The following is a 19,936-nucleotide window of genomic DNA, read 5'->3' as shown; positions in this document are numbered from 1 at the left end:
GAGAAGTTTAACCAGATCTTGGAGCGTCTGTGTGTTTCCTTCTAGGACATTTGTGTCGTTTCGGCGATTTTTTCCACCTGTCCCTGATCCATTTGGGCCCTCGTATTTTTCCACTTTCTTATCTGGTGGTTCCTTTTCATTTGTCATAATAATTCTGTTGCGGGTTTCTTTTTCTGATCTTCTTTCCTGCCGGTTGATGTCTCGTTTCCTCTGCTGGCGGCTTTTAAGCTATGCGGCACCAAACTGTTTTTATACCCGTTACTCGTAGAGTAAAAGGGTATACTAGATTCGTCGGAAAGTATGTAACAGGCAGAAGGAAGCGTTTCCGACCCCATAAAGTATATATATTCTTGATCAGGATCACTAGCCGAGTCGATCTAGCCATGTCCGTCTGTCCGTCTGTCCGTCTGTCCGTCTGTCCGTCTGTCCGTCTGTCCGTCTGTCCGTCTGTCCGTCTGTCCGTCTGTCTGTCCGGATGAACGCTGAGATCTTGGAAACTATGAGAGCTAGGCTATTGAGATTTGGCGAGCAGATTCCTGAGCTTCTTACGCAGCGCAAGTTTGTTTCAGTAGAGTGCCACGCCCACTCTAACGCCCACAAACCGCCCAAAACTGTGGCTTCTACAGTTTTGATGCTAGAGTAAAAATTTAAACTGAAATGAATTGTTCTTAGCAATACCTATCGATTGATCCAAAAAAAAGTTTGCCACGCCCACTTGGACGCCCACAAACCGCCCACAAACTTCAAAAAATCGTAAATATGAACGCGGATATCTCGGAAACTATCAAAGATAGAGTATTGGGATTTCAGATTTAGATTCCGTAGCTTTGTACGCAGCGCAGGTTTGTTATGCGAATATGCCACGCCCACTCTACCGCCCACAAACCGCCCAAGCCTGTGGCGCTCAAAATTTTTATGCTAGATAAAAAATTTTAACTGAAATGTATTGGTCTCGTCAATACCTATCGATTGATCCAAAAAAAAATTTGCCACGCCTACCCTAACGCCCACAATGCTTAAATCTGTCTTCCGCCGGTAGGTGGCGCATTTAAATCTCGCTTTGCTGCTTGCATATCTCCATTTCCCTTTGGTCCCTTTAGCTGAGTAACGGGTATCTGATAGTCGAGGTACTCGACTATAGCGTTCTTCCTTGTTATACCCGTTACTCGTAGAGTAAAAGGGTATACTAGATTCGTCGGAAAGTATGTAACAGGCAGAAGGAAGCGTTTCCGACCCCATAAAGTATATATATTCTTGATCAGGATCACTAGCCGAGTCGATCTAGCCATGTCCGTCTGTCCGTCTGTCCGTCTGTCCGTCTGTCCGTCTGTCCGTCTGTCCGTCTGTCCGTCTGTCCGTCTGTCCGTCTGTCTGTCCGGATGAACGCTGAGATCTTGGAAACTATGAGAGCTAGGCTATTGAGATTTGGCGAGCAGATTCCTGAGCTTCTTACGCAGCGCAAGTTTGTTTCAGTAGAGTGCCACGCCCACTCTAACGCCCACAAACCGCCCAAAACTGTGGCTTCTACAGTTTTGATGCTAGAGTAAAAATTTAAACTGAAATGAATTGTTCTTAGCAATACCTATCGATTGATCCAAAAAAAAGTTTGCCACGCCCACTTGGACGCCCACAAACCGCCCACAAACTTCAAAAAATCGTAAATATGAACGCGGATATCTCGGAAACTATCAAAGATAGAGTATTGGGATTTCAGATTTAGATTCCGTAGCTTTGTACGCAGCGCAGGTTTGTTATGCGAATATGCCACGCCCACTCTACCGCCCACAAACCGCCCAAGCCTGTGGCGCTCAAAATTTTTATGCTAGATAAAAAATTTTAACTGAAATGTATTGGTCTCGTCAATACCTATCGATTGATCCAAAAAAAAATTTGCCACGCCTACCCTAACGCCCACAATGCTTAAATCTGTCTTCCGCCGGTAGGTGGCGCATTTAAATCTCGCTTTGCTGCTTGCATATCTCCATTTCCCTTTGGTCCCTTTAGCTGAGTAACGGGTATCTGATAGTCGAGGTACTCGACTATAGCGTTCTTCCTTGTTTTTGTCTCGCTTTATCGGCTAACTGTTTCTGAGACATGCGGCTTGCGCATTTTCTCACTTTTCACTGGCAATTCGCGACTGGTTGAGCCCCAAATGTGAGATATTATTGGATACGGTTTATTAATATTATTTCGCGGTGCACAGGTAATGGCAAGAACAATTGGCTTCTATTAAACTGATGGATAAATGCTTCTGCTTTCTGCTGATTTACCACACACGTTCGGCTGCTTCAATTCTCTCCTGCTTACTCGGCTGTTCGGCTGCTACTTCTACTTCTTCTGCTCCTTCTGCTGTTACTCTGCTGTATGACTTCTGCTGCTGTTACTCTGCTGTTCGACTTCTGCTGCTGTTAACCAGTGTGCCTTTAGTAGATCTGCTTGCCTACTCTCTGTTACATGTATTTCAAATACGTTATTTGTGCGCGAAAATAATCCAGTTTTTTATACACACAATTGCACACTTAAAACAATTCCAGTGACATAGAAAATATATTCCAGTAGTACTATTCAGCCCATATATATACCAAATATATTTTTAATTAAAATATAGCCCAGATACAGTAAAAATTCCCGATTTTTTTCTAAAAATTAAATACAATACCCAATATCCGCAAATTTACTCTAGTAAAAACGTCTGCAATTAAATTGTGCAGGGGACACGGGGCTCACAATAAATGTTCGTTTCAAACAAACAAAAATAAAGTCAGAAAACTTTACAAAATTCCGAACATTTCATATAATTAAGAATTATTGATTTTGCCTATCCGCGCACTGTGTGCCCGTATATTCTTACGGACTTCGATTGGTTCCTAAATTTCAATTTGTTTTTAGCTCGATTCCATTGCCTTACTTCTAAATTAAATTTACAAATTATTTTCCTTCATGGCTTTATCAGTAAAATCCGCTCCAAACCAATTTATTGCTACAGTGGACTGTCTGAACCTGTTTGAGGCCAGTGTAAACATTCCGGGTGCCTGCACGCTAGCCTTATCCACCTGTGCCTCATGCTCCAGTAACTCCGTTAAAAGATTCCGCCGATCAACACAGAGGTTTTCTCGGACGATTGGACCCTATCCTGGGTCCGTGCGCAGAAGCCGAAAATGAGAAGTCGATGATTAACGGCTCCAGGAGCCCTATATAAGCGGGCCAGCGCAGGAAGCTGGATCAGACATCGAGAATCAGAACGCGAGTGAACAACGTCAAGCAAGTCAAAGTCAAGGAGATACAGTCGTGAAAGTCATTAAGGAGCAAGATCGCTACGTCGAGACATTCGGGACAGCATAAGTCTCCGAGTTCAGACACAGGTAGCTAAGGTCCTTAAGGGAAAATACACGGCTAAGTTGTCTTGAAAGCTCAGCGCCTTTGCACCCTAGTCTGAGGACGGTGATGCTTGACTAACTCCTAACTCTTCGTCATCTCCTACCAGTGACGGCAGAAGTATCAGGAGCAACGGAGCCCACCAACAGCGGAGGACTGCTAGAAGCATCAGCGCAAGAAGCACCAGCACAAGATAAATTAATCTTGTAACCCAGAGCCGTGAAGAAATTCCTCATAACACGAAGTCTAAGTTGTTGTTAGTGTTAACCGGGCGTTCACGTTTAGTATAAATTTGGTGGAACGAACGCACAAATCTACTGAGCTAGCCGCACGAGTTTCGTAGCGAGCAATCATAGAAAAATAGAGGGCGTTTAATTTTTGGAGACGTGTCGAGCGGCAGTGTTATCCAGATGTCTCATCTCGTTCGCTCGAACTGCCCGCCGCTTTCCGTCTCCATCTTTCCCCTAAGTCTCCGCTCCGCTCTGGAGCGCATTAGTCAAGCTGGGCTTAAATAGTTCATATTTTCAAGTAATACATTAAACACCCACGCACGTCACGGAGCAGCCCGTTCCAGTTTCCCTGGGATCCTACAATTTTAGCGATTAGGCCACCCCTGCGCCCCAGCTCTTTTATACTTTCCGAAGAATCTAGTACATATACCCTTTTAATCTTCGAGTAAAATGTGTAATAATACTTAATTTGTTGTTGACCTCGACCATCGGATACCCGATTCTCAGAAAGGGAGATGGAGATACGAATGCAGCCAATCGGCTGCTTTCGAGATTGCACACCACACCAACACACCACCTATCGCCTATTTTTTTATTTGCTTATAAATTTTAAATGAATGGTCAACTATGAACCATATTTGGCATGAAGATAATTGTTAAAAAGAAGAATAAAATCGCAATAAAAATTTTACAAAATATTAAAACATGTGGACCAGACAGGCATACCTAGCATTATGGGTGGTTGTGGACGTTAGAGAGGCAATCCGATAAAACAAACTTGCGTTGCGAAGCAAACCCAATAATCTGTATGCTTAGTCCCAACTTTCTAGCTCTTATAGTTTTTGAGATCTCAGCGTTCGTAAGGACTGACGGCTTTACTTTATGGGGTCAGAAACGATTCCTTCTGCCTGTTACATACTTTCCGACGAATCTTTTATACCACTTCACTTTACGACTAACACGTATACAAATTTTTTCTACTTTTTAAAGATTTCAGTTTATAGGTGTCAAGTTAGCCGCAGTAAGTAATTAATTTCTCCGATTCCAAGCTCTTATATTATATGAATTTCTGTCGATCTCGCTCTATCGGTTTGTTCATTTGCATTCCTTGTATATTCATGTAAGTTTTGAGCTTCGTTATACATAGTAAATTAACGGACCGTTATTCCCTCGTCCCCTCTACGCTCATCTTTCCGCTGAAACCGCTGCTGGTTTTTGTTGTTGCTGTCGTCATGGCTACGGGAAGTGTTGGAGATGTTCCCGCTGATGCAAACAAGGTGATATTTTTAAAGAGCCAGGCAACTGCACAATTTAAAAGAGTGTAGCGTCTAGTGGACTCCTTATCAAGTGCGACGTTGACTTTATGTGACAAGTCCGTCCTTCACGTGAGGCTAGAGATGATTGATGAGCTTCAAGAAACCTTCTCAATGAGCTCAAAGAATGATGAGCTCGAGAGATTTTATGACATTCTCGTTATTTTTAAATCATCGGTTTGGGCGGAAATATTAAAGCCCGCCTCGCAATTGCTTTCGCACTCAAAATTTGCTGATGGTATTACTACCGGTGCTTTTGGCCCTCAGCAGCATCAGCCTCGACATAGGGCAACCTTACTACCCCCTTTTGAGCTTCCGAAATTCTTTGGAGGCTATGCGAAGTGGTGTGAGTTTTATTCTATGTTCACTACGGTCATAGATAGTCATCCTGACCTTACCAACGCATTGATTGATTGATGACTGGTCATCAAGTGATGCAATGCAATTCCAGTAGTTGCCGTACATGCGGATCTAAACACCACACCCTGCTTCAAACACAGAAGATAAGGACTTCAGCATTTGTAACAGGAATAGGAGATTCTAATTTTGTGACGGATGCTCACTCGGTTTATATTACAATGCAGTAATCGCACCGACAGCCTAGCTTCATTGTCGACATCGGAAACTAGAACATACCTCAAAATATACAGTTAGCTGACCCCAAGTTTTATGCTCCCCAGCGTGTGGACCCATTACTTGGAGCCAGCATTTTCTTCGAGCTGTTGTGCGTTGGGCAAATCAAGCATCCTCCTGGATTGTCTCTAATTCAGAAGACTTGCCTGGGTTGGGTTGTTTATGGAGGTTATGGCCTCTCCTTAATGTCGTCTCATGATCTACCCTTCGCTATAATAATACGGGCTACATAGGACGAGGCGACAAGGCATGTCTCTCGTTTGGCAGCTGGTGATAATTCTGTTCGATTACCTGCCAAACTGAATCTTGATCTGTTGAGAGAGTCCTATCAGCAAGCTCATCGTATATTCTTGTCCCTAGAGAGAAAGCTGGATCGTCGGTCAGTCCTGAAGGCTCAATATGCGGCATTCATAAAGGAATACCTCGATTTAGGGCATTGTCTCAGCCGCTTACATCGGGTCGTGCCGATACTTCTTGCCTCAGCATTGCGTCCACCACAAAACTTCGAATAATTTTAAATTGACCTGCGGGCAATTTATCTGGATATTCTCTCAACAATGTGATTATGGCGGGTCCCGTAATTCAGAATAAACTGTTTCAGGTTCTTCTTCGGTTACGTTCACACCCAGTAGCAATAAAAAGGGATATTGGCAAAATGTACCGTTCTGTTAGGGCTTGCCCTCAGGGCCAATTGCGGGTGGTCAAGCTAGACACCGTTTCTTTTTATACAAAATAAAAAATTGTGCAATACAACGTAATCTTGGGAAGATAGCTGAACAGTTATCGCCTCACCCTGGACGGGACTCCAATGAAGCACTCCGACACGGACCCACCCTTAGTCGAAACAAGTAAGTAAGTTTAAATAAAATATTGTTTCTAATGTTTGGATCCATTTGGGCTTGATTTTCGAAGCTTATCAAAGTTGCTGAAAATATACAAATATAAATTAATCGTACCGCAGATAACAGAACTGACGGACTATAGGTAATAGTGTAGTAGTGGTAACTTATGCTTTGAAAATAAAAACACCAGTTTACATAATAAAATCACGTTTTATCCGTTAAAGTTGAAGTCCCTGATTAAAAATATGACAATAAATATTTTTTAATGGTGAAAATTTATTTTTTAGTCTTAAAAACGTTTCTTAGCCTGTTTTTGTGCCTAAATCCCATCTTTAAAATATACGCATAAAAACCGAAATTCGTTGTAGCATATTGACGATTCTATTTTTTCAACTGGTGTAATTTATAAAACTACGAAGTTTTTTTTTTACAGAAACTAGTTGTAAGGAACTTATTTACTGTTTGCTGGCTACGAAAATGCTGCGGCTAGCTCAGTGATATTGTGTGTTTGCCCCACCAAAAGTATAATGCGTGACTGCCCGTCACCCAAAATATCCGATTGCGACAAATCGGAGAACTTGATTGCTTTACTTTCGCTGAAATGGTTGTGATCGTAAGCTGGCTGTAGGGGTTCACGAAATCGAATGCCTTACTGAAGTCCGTAAAAATTACATCAGTTTGATTATTATTTTAGCAAGAAGGAAGTTAACTTCGGCATGCCGAAGTTTGTATACCCTTGCAGTTATAATTATTAAATTTAAAAATACAAAATATGATATTCCCAATAGTATAAGATAATATGTCAAAAACACCGAAACTATGATTTGTTTCATATTATTTTCCGATCAATCCTATGGCAGCTATATGATATAGTCGTCCGATATTGATAAAAAAAATTTCAAATTCAGAAATAATTAAAAAATGTTATTTCCAAGCGTAGGAGGTCATATGTTAAAAAAACACCGAAGCTATAATTTGTTTCATATTATTTTACCACCAATTTTCCGATTGTTCCTATGGCAGCTATATGATATAGTCGCCCGTGTTTGATAAAATTTAATTCGAAATTCAAAACTAATTACAAAATGTTATTTCCAAACTTTGGAGGTTATATGTTAAAAAACACCAAATATATCATTTTTTTAATTTTTTCCCGATAATACCTTTGGGAGCTATAAGATATAGTTGTCCGATGCGGCTGGTTCCGACTTTTATACTACCTGCAAAAGATATATGACTTTTGGGAAAGTTTCAGCCCGATAACTTTAAAACTGAGAGACTAGTTTGCGTAGAAACGGGCGGACAGACGGACATGGCTAGATCGACTCGTCTAGTCATGCTGATCAAGAATATATATACTTTATGGGGTCGGAAACGACTCCTTCACTGCGTTGCAAACTTCTGACTGAAACCAATATACCCTTTGCAAGGGTATAAAAAGCGATTCTGATGACAAAAGTAAATACAAGAAGATTCGTAGACGTTGACCTTCGTTCCATAATGCCATGCTGAGTCGGGGAAATTAATGAGCTGCTTTGGTGGTGTAGCTGAGCGGTAATTAGCTGTTCAAAAAACTTGGGAAGCGCGCTCAGTTTTACAATACCGCTGTAGTTTATAATATACGATTTGCTCCCTTTTTAATGACGTGTAATGATAAAAGATTCCTTCCAAACTTCTGGGAATATGAGTCTAGAAGACATATCTGGAAAAGTTTAGTTTAGGGCTTGCACAAAGCATCGGCACATTTTTTATTGTTTTGCGTTTAAATTTTGAAAAGTGTTTTGGATTTAACAGCCAAAAAAGGTAAAATTTTTAAATCATTAGTTTTAAACGTTACTGCTCTTTCTCCCAAACCAATTAAAATATTTAAAGTTTACTTTTTGAAATACCTTTCGATTGGTATATCACTCGTTACGATCGGACCATCACAGCAGGCTTTTGTTTCTTGGTGTATATATATAATAGTCGCCTTAGCGCACTCTTCCGGGGCTCTTTGTCATTATTAATAAGTTAAATTGGTTACCTAAGTAAGTTATAATAGTCGAGGCTCTCGACTGTAACGCTCATCCTTGTTATTTTTACACCTACACCCAGAAAAAAAAACGAAAAACATTAAGAACATTTTTCATGATTTGCGAAAAATTCGTTCCCCATTTTTATACCCGTTACTCGTAGAGTAAAAGGGTATACTAGATTCGTCGGAAAGTATGTAACAGGCAGAAGAAAGCTTTTCCGACCCCATAAAATATATATATTCTTAATCAGGATCACTAGCCGAGTCGATCTAGCCATGTCCGTCTGTCCGTCTGTCTGTCCGTCCGGATGAACGCTGAGATATCGGAAACTATAAGAGCTAGGCTATTGAGATTTGGCGTGCAGATTCCTGAGCTTCTTACGCAGCGCAAGTTTGTTTCAGTAGAGTGCCACGCCCACTCTAACGCCCACTAACGCACTGAAATGTATTGTTCTCATCCATACTTATCGATTGACCCAAAAAAAAGTTTGCCACGCCCACATGTACGCCCACAAACCGCCCACAAACTTCAAAAAATCGTAAGTATGAACGCGGATATCTCGGAAAATATCAAAGATAGAGAAATGGGATTTCAGATTTAGATTTCGTAGGCTTGAGCGCAGCGCAAGTTTGTTACGCGAATTTGCCACGCCCACTCTAACTCCCACAAACCGCGAAAGCCTGTGGCGCCCACAATTTTCATGCTAGATACAAAATTTTAACTGAAATGTATTGGTCTCGTCAATACCTATCGATTGATCCAAAAAAAAACTTAAGTGTGTCTACCGCCGGTAGGTGGCGCATTTCAATCTCGCTTTGCTGCTTCCATATCTCCATTTTCCTTTAATCCCTTTAGCTGAGTAACGGGTATCTGATAATCGAGGTACTCGACTATAGCGGTCTTCCTTGTTAGTTCTCACTTTTTATACCGACGAACTAGTCGCTGCCAAATTGCGAAAATTGTTCTCAGGTATCGAACGCCGTTCATGAAAAAGCTGCGATAGACGGGTTAAAGTCTATCAAAATCGATGATTTTTCCCCACATGGTTGATGCTTGTTTACTGTGCAAAGTGCCAAAATGTTGAAACAAGTACACTAAATAGTATGTTAGAGTCTTCTATAGCAAAGCTATTCAGCCACCTTAAAAAAAAGTGTGAAAACAGATTTGTTTTAGTAGCGTTTCCGACCCCATTAAGTATATATATTCTTGATCAGGATCATGATAGCCATGTCCGTCTTTCCGCTGTCCGTCTGTCCGTATGAATGCTGAGATCTCGGAAACTATAAGAGCTACAATACTGGGGTTAGGCATGCAGATTTCTGAGATTTCTGCGCAGTGCAAGTTTGTTTCAGCAGAGTAACACGCCCTTTGCTGCTTGCATATCTCCATTTCCCTTTGGTCCCTTTAGCTGAGTAACGGGTATCTGATAGTCGAGGTACTCGACTACAGCGTTCTTCCTTGTTCTACTTTAAATACGTCAACAAATACGGAACAACATTTGTCAACATTTCCAAATCAAAAGTTCTTAATAAGGTAAAATACTTATTATTTTTATTTCTTCTATAAGTATTAAGACATTCGATGACATATATTCCCTACCTTTTCACATTTATCCCCTTAACAAATGCAAAGTGTTTTTTAGAATTAAATATGCACCCACTGACCAATAAAAATATACAAAAACAAAACTGTATAAACGGTTTTTATTACGGCGATTAGGATTATTTACCAACCATTCTTTTGTCAAGAACGTTCTGTTCAAAAGTGTCCATAAACTAACCACATTCGTTCGGAAACCACTCTCGAAATTTCGGTCAAATTTTACGAACGACCGTTCATGAACTGTCAACAAACGGGCTTACGCACTTTTTGACCCCGTTTGGTCTTGATTTTTGAACGCTTCGAACCGATTTTTTTCTGGGTGTAAGCTATGTCTGTACGACAATCACACAGTTGATTACGATAACGGCAACTCATGTTTTGTAGTTATATTTCGATTCAGCTACGAATAGATGTGCTGAGTTAACATATTATAACTAATTCCTCTTTAACTCTTTATTGTCCATAAGAGTAAAAGGTATTATGATTATGTTCAACACTAACTTTTAAGTTAAAAATTCAACTAGTTTATTGATAAGCCAGAATAGAACCTAACTTAGTCAAGCCAAAGTTTTTATACCGATGGAGAGAGAGAGAGAGATACGATTTTCGAATTTCCTCGAGTGAACGCCAATTTGCGTGATCATCAGTATTTTGTCGCTCCTGAGAATTTTCTCTGGCTAGAGCGTTTGCTGCAGTGTCTCCAAATTGTACGCTAGCTCCGCCTCTTGGAGCGTGCATAGGTATTTCGTGACCGGGGCTCTTTTGCTGCCTCCAAATGTACATATATTTTATTTACACCCGTTATTCGTAGAGTAAGAGGGTAAAAGCAGGTAAAAGCAAGCGTTTCCGACCCCATAAAGTATATGTATCAGCTTCACTAGACTAGTCGATCTAGCCATGTCCGTTTGTCCGTCCGTCCGTCTGTCCGCCTGTCCGTTTAAATACGATTTTGTTCTTATTATCAATACACACCTACATGCCAAAATGTATTCAAATCTAACCATTCCTTTAAAAGTTATAACCAAACAATAATAAATAATTATCAAATTCAATAGAGTGCGAGAGGGAGGGAGATATATTCATGCAGTGAAGTCTCGTAAACAGCCGATAGGAATGAACGACGGGTGGCGCTTTTGAGTAACAAGTATCTCTCTTGTTTTTGGTTATATTTATATATATCTATATCAAACAGAAACACCTCTTAACGAGGTAAAAATGTAGTGACGATCGCACCTTCCGCAAACAAAAGTTCTGATATCATATTTTGTGACGAAAATGTACAATCTACTAAATAAATACAATTTCTTGATTTTTTTTACATTACATGTAAAATTCTAAAATAAACATATTAACATTTTATTTGTAATCGTTAGAACCGTTTTTAAGGAATCAGAAAAAAAGCTGAAAAAATCTGAAAAAAAAACTTTTGCCCATAATTGGTGGTGGTGGCGTTGGTACTTAGAAAAATCATGTTAGGAAAAATCATGATAACAGGATGATTGTTACGAGCAACATACTGTAATGATAAATATGCCACATTAAACAAAAATTATTTCGCGAACGGACTGATGTTATGGGTTAGATTATTTTATTTTTTATAACCGATACTCGTATATTGTATTCGTCGAAAAGTATGTAACAGGTAGAACAAAGCGTTTTTGGCCCTAAAGGGTATATAGAGTCATTAGCAAGCAGTGGCGGATCCACGGGGGGGGGGGGGGGGGGGGGGGAAATTAGGGAAATTTCCCCCCCCCTTGGAACCACAGAACCTGAAAATATTACTTGTTTGATAGAAAAATATTCTCTGCAATAAAAAAATGAAAATACAACAGTGACACTCTTCTCACCAAATAATATTTTTGTTTTATAATTTGTACTGTATTTCTCTCGCAATAATAAGTTTGAACCCCAAATCGAAGAATAAGTTCAATTTCCCCCCCCATGAATCGTCTCTGGATCCGCCACTGTTAGCAAGTCAATATTTTTCCTATACGTTGAGATCTCGGAAACAATAAAATCATTAAACGTACATATTTTAAGCAGCCCAAGTTTGTTCTGGCGGAGTTCCACGCTCACTCTAAGGCCCATAACGATAAAGTCTGTCTGGTGATCTTATTTTTAAAGATTTTGTATCAGTGTAAATTTAAATTTATTTTAGTGATCAATACCTACCTAAGTGCTGAGAATCGCACTACTTTGCCATGGCCAGTAGTACTACTACTGTGCGCTTCGCGCAGTGGCGATTTTTTTTCTTATAATTTTCTATGATCGTACATCTTTTTTCATACTGTGCTGTGACACTCAATTTTTCGATAAAGGTGGACAGAACTCTTTTAACTCGTCCTTTATCTAATGCTAATTGGTGATGCTATGAATGCTGTGAATGACGCTCAAATGCTAATCCCGTGATTGCGCTAGAATATCGACTGCCTTATCCGAGTTCATGGAAGATTCACCGATCCCAGAAATGAGTGTATGCAAATGTTTATGTTTCAAATTTAATTGACTAGCCAGACGCGAAGTTATAAAGTTTGACTGAGAGGCTGAGTCTAAGATGGCTCGACAAGGCATAAATGCACCAACTTTAATATTTACGTAGATTATAACAGTTGGAAGCAACACGTAATCCGTCGGCATAATTTTTGAGGTTTTTGTTGAAGGTGCGTTAAGTAATGATGCGTTTATAAATGTGAGCATGATACTGCAGTACATATATGGTAATGATTGACAGCTTAAGAGTGCGTCGGGTGTTGGAGATGAAAATGAGGTAGATGGTACGGGTCGATCCGGAGTCATATGCAACAACGAGTGGTGCTTCTTCCGACAATATCGACAATGAGTCGATTTACATTGCTGCAAACTATGCCCCTCGCGCAAACAGTTGAGGCAAATGTGCATTTTATTTGTTTCTCTAAATCGAATGTTCGGACTCATATTTAAGAAACGGGACCTTTTAAACCATATATTGTCTGAACCTGTGCCTGAAAATGTAAAAATTATAGCGTAATGTATGTGCGTGTGTTTGTGACCAAATACCCCCAAGCGACAGCAAAAACCAGAATGCTTTTTGTTTTAACGATATTAAACAATAGCGAAACCTAAATGCAGACTCCGATTAAAACGACCATCACGTCGTCATCAAATGTAAATGGGGAAGATAACGAATTTGCCACTCTTATGATTATACATAACAATTAAACGCACGATACTTTTTTGTAGTTATATTTCGTTTCAGCTACGAACAGGTGTGCTGAGTTAACAAATTATAACTAATTCCTCTTTATTGTCCATAAGAGTAAAAGGTATTATGATTATGTTCAACACTAACTTTTAAGTTAAAGCCTAGTACTCACATCGACGAAAACCGCGAGCTAACTATAGGAGTGAGCGAGAGGCAAACAGGCGGCTAAAGCTTTTCGTCGGTCTGTTTTTCAGCGCGATACTCAGATGAGCTGAGGAAATACCAGAAAAAATTCCAGATTTCGGGAGTGAATTTTGAATGTACGCCGTTAGCCACGGCCCAAAGAATAAGAAATTTAATCTTTGGCGGTGTTCGTGCAGAAGCGGTGGGGAATTTAAAAATTTTAAATGGAAGAAAAACCCCAAAAACGGTTAAAGGAGGTCAGTGCAGATGAAAAAGGACCCCTAATCCAAGCTGTTGCCCATTATTGTGGGACTTGACCGACAGGAAGCAATACCACGACAGGGCAAATCCGCAGAATAGTTTAAGTGCTGGAGGAGATCCACTAGAAAATCCCAGTGGGAAGGAACATGCCGAGTGGGCCTTCGCTCTCTACATGGACATCCTGCCGGGCGTGTCCTCACAAAGAAAGTAAGATCTGGCCGAAATAATTTAGTTCCGTTGTACTAATAGAAAAATCTTTTTAGCAGAACCACCAGTAATATGATCTCCGAAGACGGCTCCGTACACCATAACCACCAGCTACTTGGCAGCATAAGCGAAGCTGGAGGACCCGCTGGCTTCTATAGGGAGGAGGAAAATAGGGCGCCCGCTAAGGAACAGTTGGAGAAGCCATGGCCAGCCACTGTCAGGATGCTGGGCGACTTCCTGCATCATCAGCGGATCAACCCCGTCCCAAATCCGGCTCCCACTTCCTCAAGGTCCAATATGCCCATTGGGATTCGGAGCTGGACTGCGGTGGCGCGGGAAAGATGGCAAAGCATTCGTGGGACGTTAAGGAAGCTTTAAATTTAATTTAATTTACATAAGTAAAAACATTCGTTGAACATTTAATTTATTATACCCGTTACTCGTAGAGTAAAAGGGTATACTAGATTCGTCGGAAAGTATGTAACAGGCAGAAGGAAGCGTTTCCGACCCCATAAAGTATATATATTCTTGATCAGGATCACTAGCCGAGTCGATCTAGCCATGTCCGTCTGTCCGTCTGTTCGTCTGTCCGTCTGTCCGTCTGTCTGTCCGGATGAACGCTGAGATCTTGGAAACTATGAGAGCTAGGCTATTGAGATTTGGCGTGCAGATTCCTGAGCTTCTTACGCAGCGCAAGTTTGTTTCAGTAGAGTGCCACGCCCACTTTTACGCCCACAAACCGCCCAAAACTGTTGCTCCTACAGTTTTGATGCTAGAATAAAAATTTTAACTGAAATGTATTGTTCTCATCAATACCTATCGATTGACTTAAAAAAAAGTTTGCCACGCCCACTTTATCGCCCACAAACCGCCCCCAAACTTCAAAAAATCGTAAATATGAACGTGGATATCTCGGAAACTATCAAAGATATAGAATCAGGATTTCAGATTTAGATTCCGAACCTTTGTACGCAGCGCAATTTTGATACGCGAGTATGCCACGCCCACTCTAACGCCCACAAACCGCCCAAGCCTGTGGCGCCCACAATTTTCATGCTAGATACAAAATTTTAACTGAACTGTATCGGTCTCGTCAATACCTATCGATTGACCAAAAAAAAAATTTTCCACGCCCACCCTAACGCCCATAACGCTTAAATCTGTCTACCGCCGGTAGGTGGCGCATTTCAGTCTTGCTTTGCTGCTTGCTTATTTCCATTTCCCTTTGGTCCCTTTAGCTGAGTAACGGGTATCTGATAGTCGAGGCACTCGACTATAGCGTTCTTTCTTGTTTTTATTTTAATTTCTTTGTGCACGAGCAGACTCTTCTTTTTTAAATTGCTCCAATGGATTTATTTTCCGTTTGGCAACAAGCCCAGCTGCTTGATAGTAAGACCATGCCACATGCATCGCGGGTGAACTTTTAAAACTTCGGTCACACTACAAAGAATACGATTTTTCGACTAGTGAAACTCTTAACCTATCTTTTATTTACATCCGTTATTCGTTATTTATTATACAAGCGTCTGTCCGCCTGTCCGTTTAAATACGATTTTGTATACCCTTGCAGGTATAATTATTAAACTTAAAAATACAAAAAATTTTATTCCCAATTGTATAAGATAATATGTCAAAAAACACCGAAGCTATAATTTGTTTCATATTATTTTCCCACCAATTTTCCGATCGTTCCTATGGCAGCTATATAACAGCCAGTCGATTAAAGTATAGACTATAAAATGTAAAAATAATGCTAATGTATAGTAAGGCCAATTTGCTTTTTTTATATTATTGTTTTGAGGATTCTTCAAAAAAATTCGGATAACTCATATGATCCTATTAATTTTTACTCTTTACTTGTCCATAAACTACCACGCGGCATTTTATATCTCAAAAAAATGTATTATTAGTTTCAAGTCGAAAAAAAAGTCAATAGCGAGAGGTGGGATTTCTATAAGAGAGCATTTTTTATTCGTTTACATTGTAAAAATGAAAAATAATGAGAGAAAATATATATAATAAATTGTATGTTTAAATTTAAGAGTGTCTTAAAATTTGGAAACATACCTTATATACCTTGTAGGGTTGGAAACGCTTCTACCTGTTATATATTTTTCACCGAATACAACATACCCTTTTACTCTACGAGCTTTCCTCTACCAGTTGCACACAATAGACTCTCAAGTAACGAGTATTAAAATCAAAATGATCTGATTCATAGTTTTCCCGGAATCGTGTCTACCCCAAACCCAAATTCAAGATATACGACTAAATACGTTAAAGTTCGAAAGTGTTATATTTTAAACTTAACCGACAAAAGATTAAAAGGACATTTTTGGATCTAAAAGAAACTGCCATACGGCTTTGGAAAATTTCATAGATTTGATTTTGTTAGCTAGTGTTATACTACAAATACTAATACTACACTAATATTATACGTACTTGTAAGTTTAGTTCCAAGTTTTTCCACTGGCAAAACCTGGTAAATTTATCGCTAAAAAGTGAAAAAACGTATATATTATTAAGACAGTTGAACGTCTATTGCTTAAACTTAGTTTTTAAAATAAAAGGCTACAACACATCCATATAAAACAGAGATTAAGACTAAAACAATGGGGATATCGGCTACCAGTTATTCCTGTTAACCTTTTTCCATTTGACATACTTTCAATTGCGCCAGGTGGAATTTTATTGGCGCGTAAAACTTTAATGCAGCGACCGCCCCCAAACTGTAGTGACGGTAATGTAACCGAACATTTAAGGAAGAGTAAACTGTTGCTGTGAAAATAAAAAAAAAAAATTTTTTTACATTTAAAACGTCAAATTATATATCTAAGTCCTAAAAAGTTACGATACTCAGGTCATGTTGTAGATAATAACCTTGTTGGTTCAGAACTTGTTACTATATTTATACAAATTAAAAAACGGTCACACATGTAAAGTTTCGAGCATCCCAGAAAAGACGAAGCGTAGGTACTTAAGATTTTGAAGTTAATAAGGCTAACATTTTTATTTTAAGCAGGAAATGAAACCCACATAACTCCACACGGAGAAGCATTCAACCTCCGCGCTCGGACCAAAAAGATAAACGTGTAGGTACGGGTCACGTCTCTATGGTACAGGGAGAATAGCATATATTAGGAGAAGTAACGGAACCCACAAGAGAAGCGAATAGTTGTTACTGGTGAGGTTAACTAGAGCTAGGAAACAACGAGCGAGGCAAGCGCAACTAGGGCGCCAGTCCCATGAGGACTGCAAAGAACTCGAAACTGCGGATGCACGGAATCTTGATACGGTGGCGGGTGATCCAACTAACGATTACCAATAAGGGACCAATTCCATGTTGGACCTGTGGCGACAATCGCACCCGATGTACCAAACCCAGATGGACAAAACGAGCCGTTAGGAAAAGACATAAAAAAAACTTTTAACAACACGTAGGAGTGCAAAATTTCCAGCACGTCGTCGCTCCGATGCCTTACCAAAAATTCTGCGACTTACAGGAATTCGATGGCTCTCCGGAGCAATTGCCGATGTTTGATGTAGTTTTCCTGATGACAACCAATTAATATGGATACTATGACAGGCAAAATCAGTTGCGCCTTTAGAAGGCTTTGAAAGTCCGAGCCAGAGAAACCTTCGAGTGTTTTCTAATATACAGGAGAAATATATTAGAGTCCCTGAAGCAGAATTTGAGAAGGCCTGAGAAACTTGTAAAGAGCCAGATCTATCGTATCAGTGAGCTTCAAAATATATAAAGTTGCTCTAGACGAAGGGTCCGTCGTAACGCTAATTATCGAGTCTCTAGTCGAAGCGTTAGAATTGCAGGGACCGAGAGAAAATCTGAAATTGCAATGGTTTGGAGAAACCAAAACCCCAACAAACCAGAGAAGCTGATGATTGTGTTCGACGTGGTAGCAGAAACAGAAGGGGAGTCCCTGAATTCAACGCTTACGAGTGGACCAGATGAATGGCAGTTAGTCAAGGTTCTAATGAATTTTAGACAGAAAGATATCGGTGTGTGCGCAGGCGATATCTTCTATCAAGTCATGCTACGCGAAGAAGATTGGCCTGTCCAACGAATTCCTTGGATGAAATCCTTGACCGACAAATGTTCACCAGCTTCAGCTGAATATGTAAAACACCGAAACGCACTTGAGTATGAAACGCACTTGAGACTTTTCGATAACCCATCGATGCCATAATAAAGAACCATTACGTAGACTACTTTGTACTATTGTTGTTCGTCTAAAGATTAGGCTGTAAGGATCACTGTAGAAATAGTTTAAATCCATTAACGGTTTGGCCTCGAGCTAAGAAAATTTGTTTTCAACTCTAGTACCTTTAAAAAAGTATTTGCCGAAGCTGCGTCTAATTCGGTGCGCTTTGACAAAAAGGATTTCTCTCAATACCAAAAGATATTGCGAATGACCTGGCGATTTGACAAGAAGGATTTCTCCCACTACCAAAAGGAATTGGAAAAGACCCGGCACACCCACAGCGATGTGTTCAGGATTTCGTTCTTATTCCAAAATATTTATTTAACACTATTTTTTGATTCCCAGATACCCACGAAGAGAAGTGCTTCGAGTCGCTATGTCAATCTTCGATCCGATCGCAATCCTTTCCGATTATTCCCTTATAGTCAAACTAATTCTTCAATCATTATGGCAAAAAATAACAGAATGGTACAAGCCAATAAGTGACGACGACGTAGGTCAGCCAATTTAGCATACCACGGTGTTATGGAGTGGAATTTTTTCATGCCTCAGCAGAGCTGAACATACTCGGTGACGCGAGCGAGCTGGGCTACGCGGCATTCGTATACTAGCGCAGACCTACCGTATCTACAAGGTGAGTTCCAAAGTAAACAGGACTTTTAAAAAAAAAAAGCAGAACAAATAGTTTTTTCGGCAAAATCAATTTTTTTTATTTAAAATAGTCTCCTTCTGCTTTAATACAGCGTTTTGCACGGTCCAAAAGCATGTCGAACGAGTGTTTTAGCTCATTGCCCGTTATGGCCGCCAGTATGCCGGTGCAAGCCGTTTGAATGGCCTCTACGTCTGCATAACGCTTTCCTTTCGTCGGCAAATGCATTTTTCCGAAAAGGTAGAAGTCGCACGGTGCCATATCAGGTGAATACGGGAAGTGGTTGATGGTTAAAATGTGATTTTTGGTCAAATAGTCGGACACAATGGATCGATGAGACGGCGCATTATCGTGCAACAAACGCCAACTTCCATCTTCGCGATATTCGGGCCGAACACGTCGAATACGGCGCACCAAACGCTTCAAAACTCCAAGGTAGAATACCGCATTAACGTTTTGGCCGGGTGGAACAAATTCTTTGTGGACAATACCCTTGGAATCATAAAAACAAATCAGCATTGTCTTCACTTTTGACTTCTCCAGGCGCGATTTTTTGGGTTTCGGCTCGTCCGTCATTTATGTCCTCACGACCACTTTGAAAACGTTGAAACCACTCGTGCACTCGGCTACAGGATAGGCAATCATTGCCATAAACTTGTTTCATCAATTGAAACGTTTCGGTAAAAGTTTTACTAATTTTAAAACATAATTTAATGTTGGCTCTTTGTTCGAAGCTCATTTTCGCACCGATGACAAAAACATACTGACACTTAAAACGCAATAACCTCAATTCCAATAGATGAAATGTCATGAAATTTTTACTGGAAGTCGATAAGCGATAGCAGATTCTAACGCACCAGTTGACATATAGATGGCGCCACTAGAGGGCGCTAGATTCAAAAAGTCCTGTTTACTTTGGAACTCACCTTGTACATGTACGAATCCTTTTATATTGGGGAAGACGAAGTGTGCCCCAAAGAAACTATACACGGTGGCCAGGCTTGACCTGGAGACTACCTCAATTGACTAATAAAACTGGATAATGACCACGGAGAATCTCGCAGATTTCGGAGCAAAAATTGGAAGCACAAGGAAGGAATGGTTCCGGCTTAAAGACCGAGGTTTCTTCAAGAAAACACCAGGGAATGGGAACATATGGATACTCATTAAATCTTCGAGCGAGGAGTTTCATTCGATACAGTTAATGCTGAGATCAAGAATTGGT

At 40.2% G+C, this 19,936-nt stretch overlaps 1 protein-coding gene across 6 annotated transcripts in view; it reads right to left on the bottom strand.

Moving 5' to 3' along the window:
* Positions 1-19,936, bottom strand: part of LOC119559595 (G protein-coupled receptor kinase 1) — a 468,201-nt gene that overhangs the window by 172,411 nt on the left and 275,854 nt on the right. For 5 of the 6 annotated variants that reach the window (XM_037872611.1, XM_037872614.1, XM_037872609.1 and 2 more), the window contains one exon: positions 16,285-16,336. The exons of the other annotated variant lie outside the window; for it this stretch is intronic. In XM_037872611.1, coding sequence (XP_037728539.1) covers positions 16,285-16,336 — 52 coding nt within the window. The remainder of the gene's footprint in view (positions 1-16,284; positions 16,337-19,936) is intronic. 6 annotated transcript variants of the gene reach the window in all.

The sequence above is a fragment of the Drosophila subpulchrella genome, unplaced genomic scaffold (assembly GCF_014743375.2).
Source record: "Drosophila subpulchrella strain 33 F10 #4 breed RU33 unplaced genomic scaffold, RU_Dsub_v1.1 Primary Assembly Seq25, whole genome shotgun sequence".
NCBI classification, from domain to species: Eukaryota; Metazoa; Arthropoda; class Insecta; order Diptera; family Drosophilidae; genus Drosophila; species Drosophila subpulchrella.
Note: the sequence above shows the minus strand (reverse complement) of the source record. Positions and strands in the feature narration are given on the sequence as shown.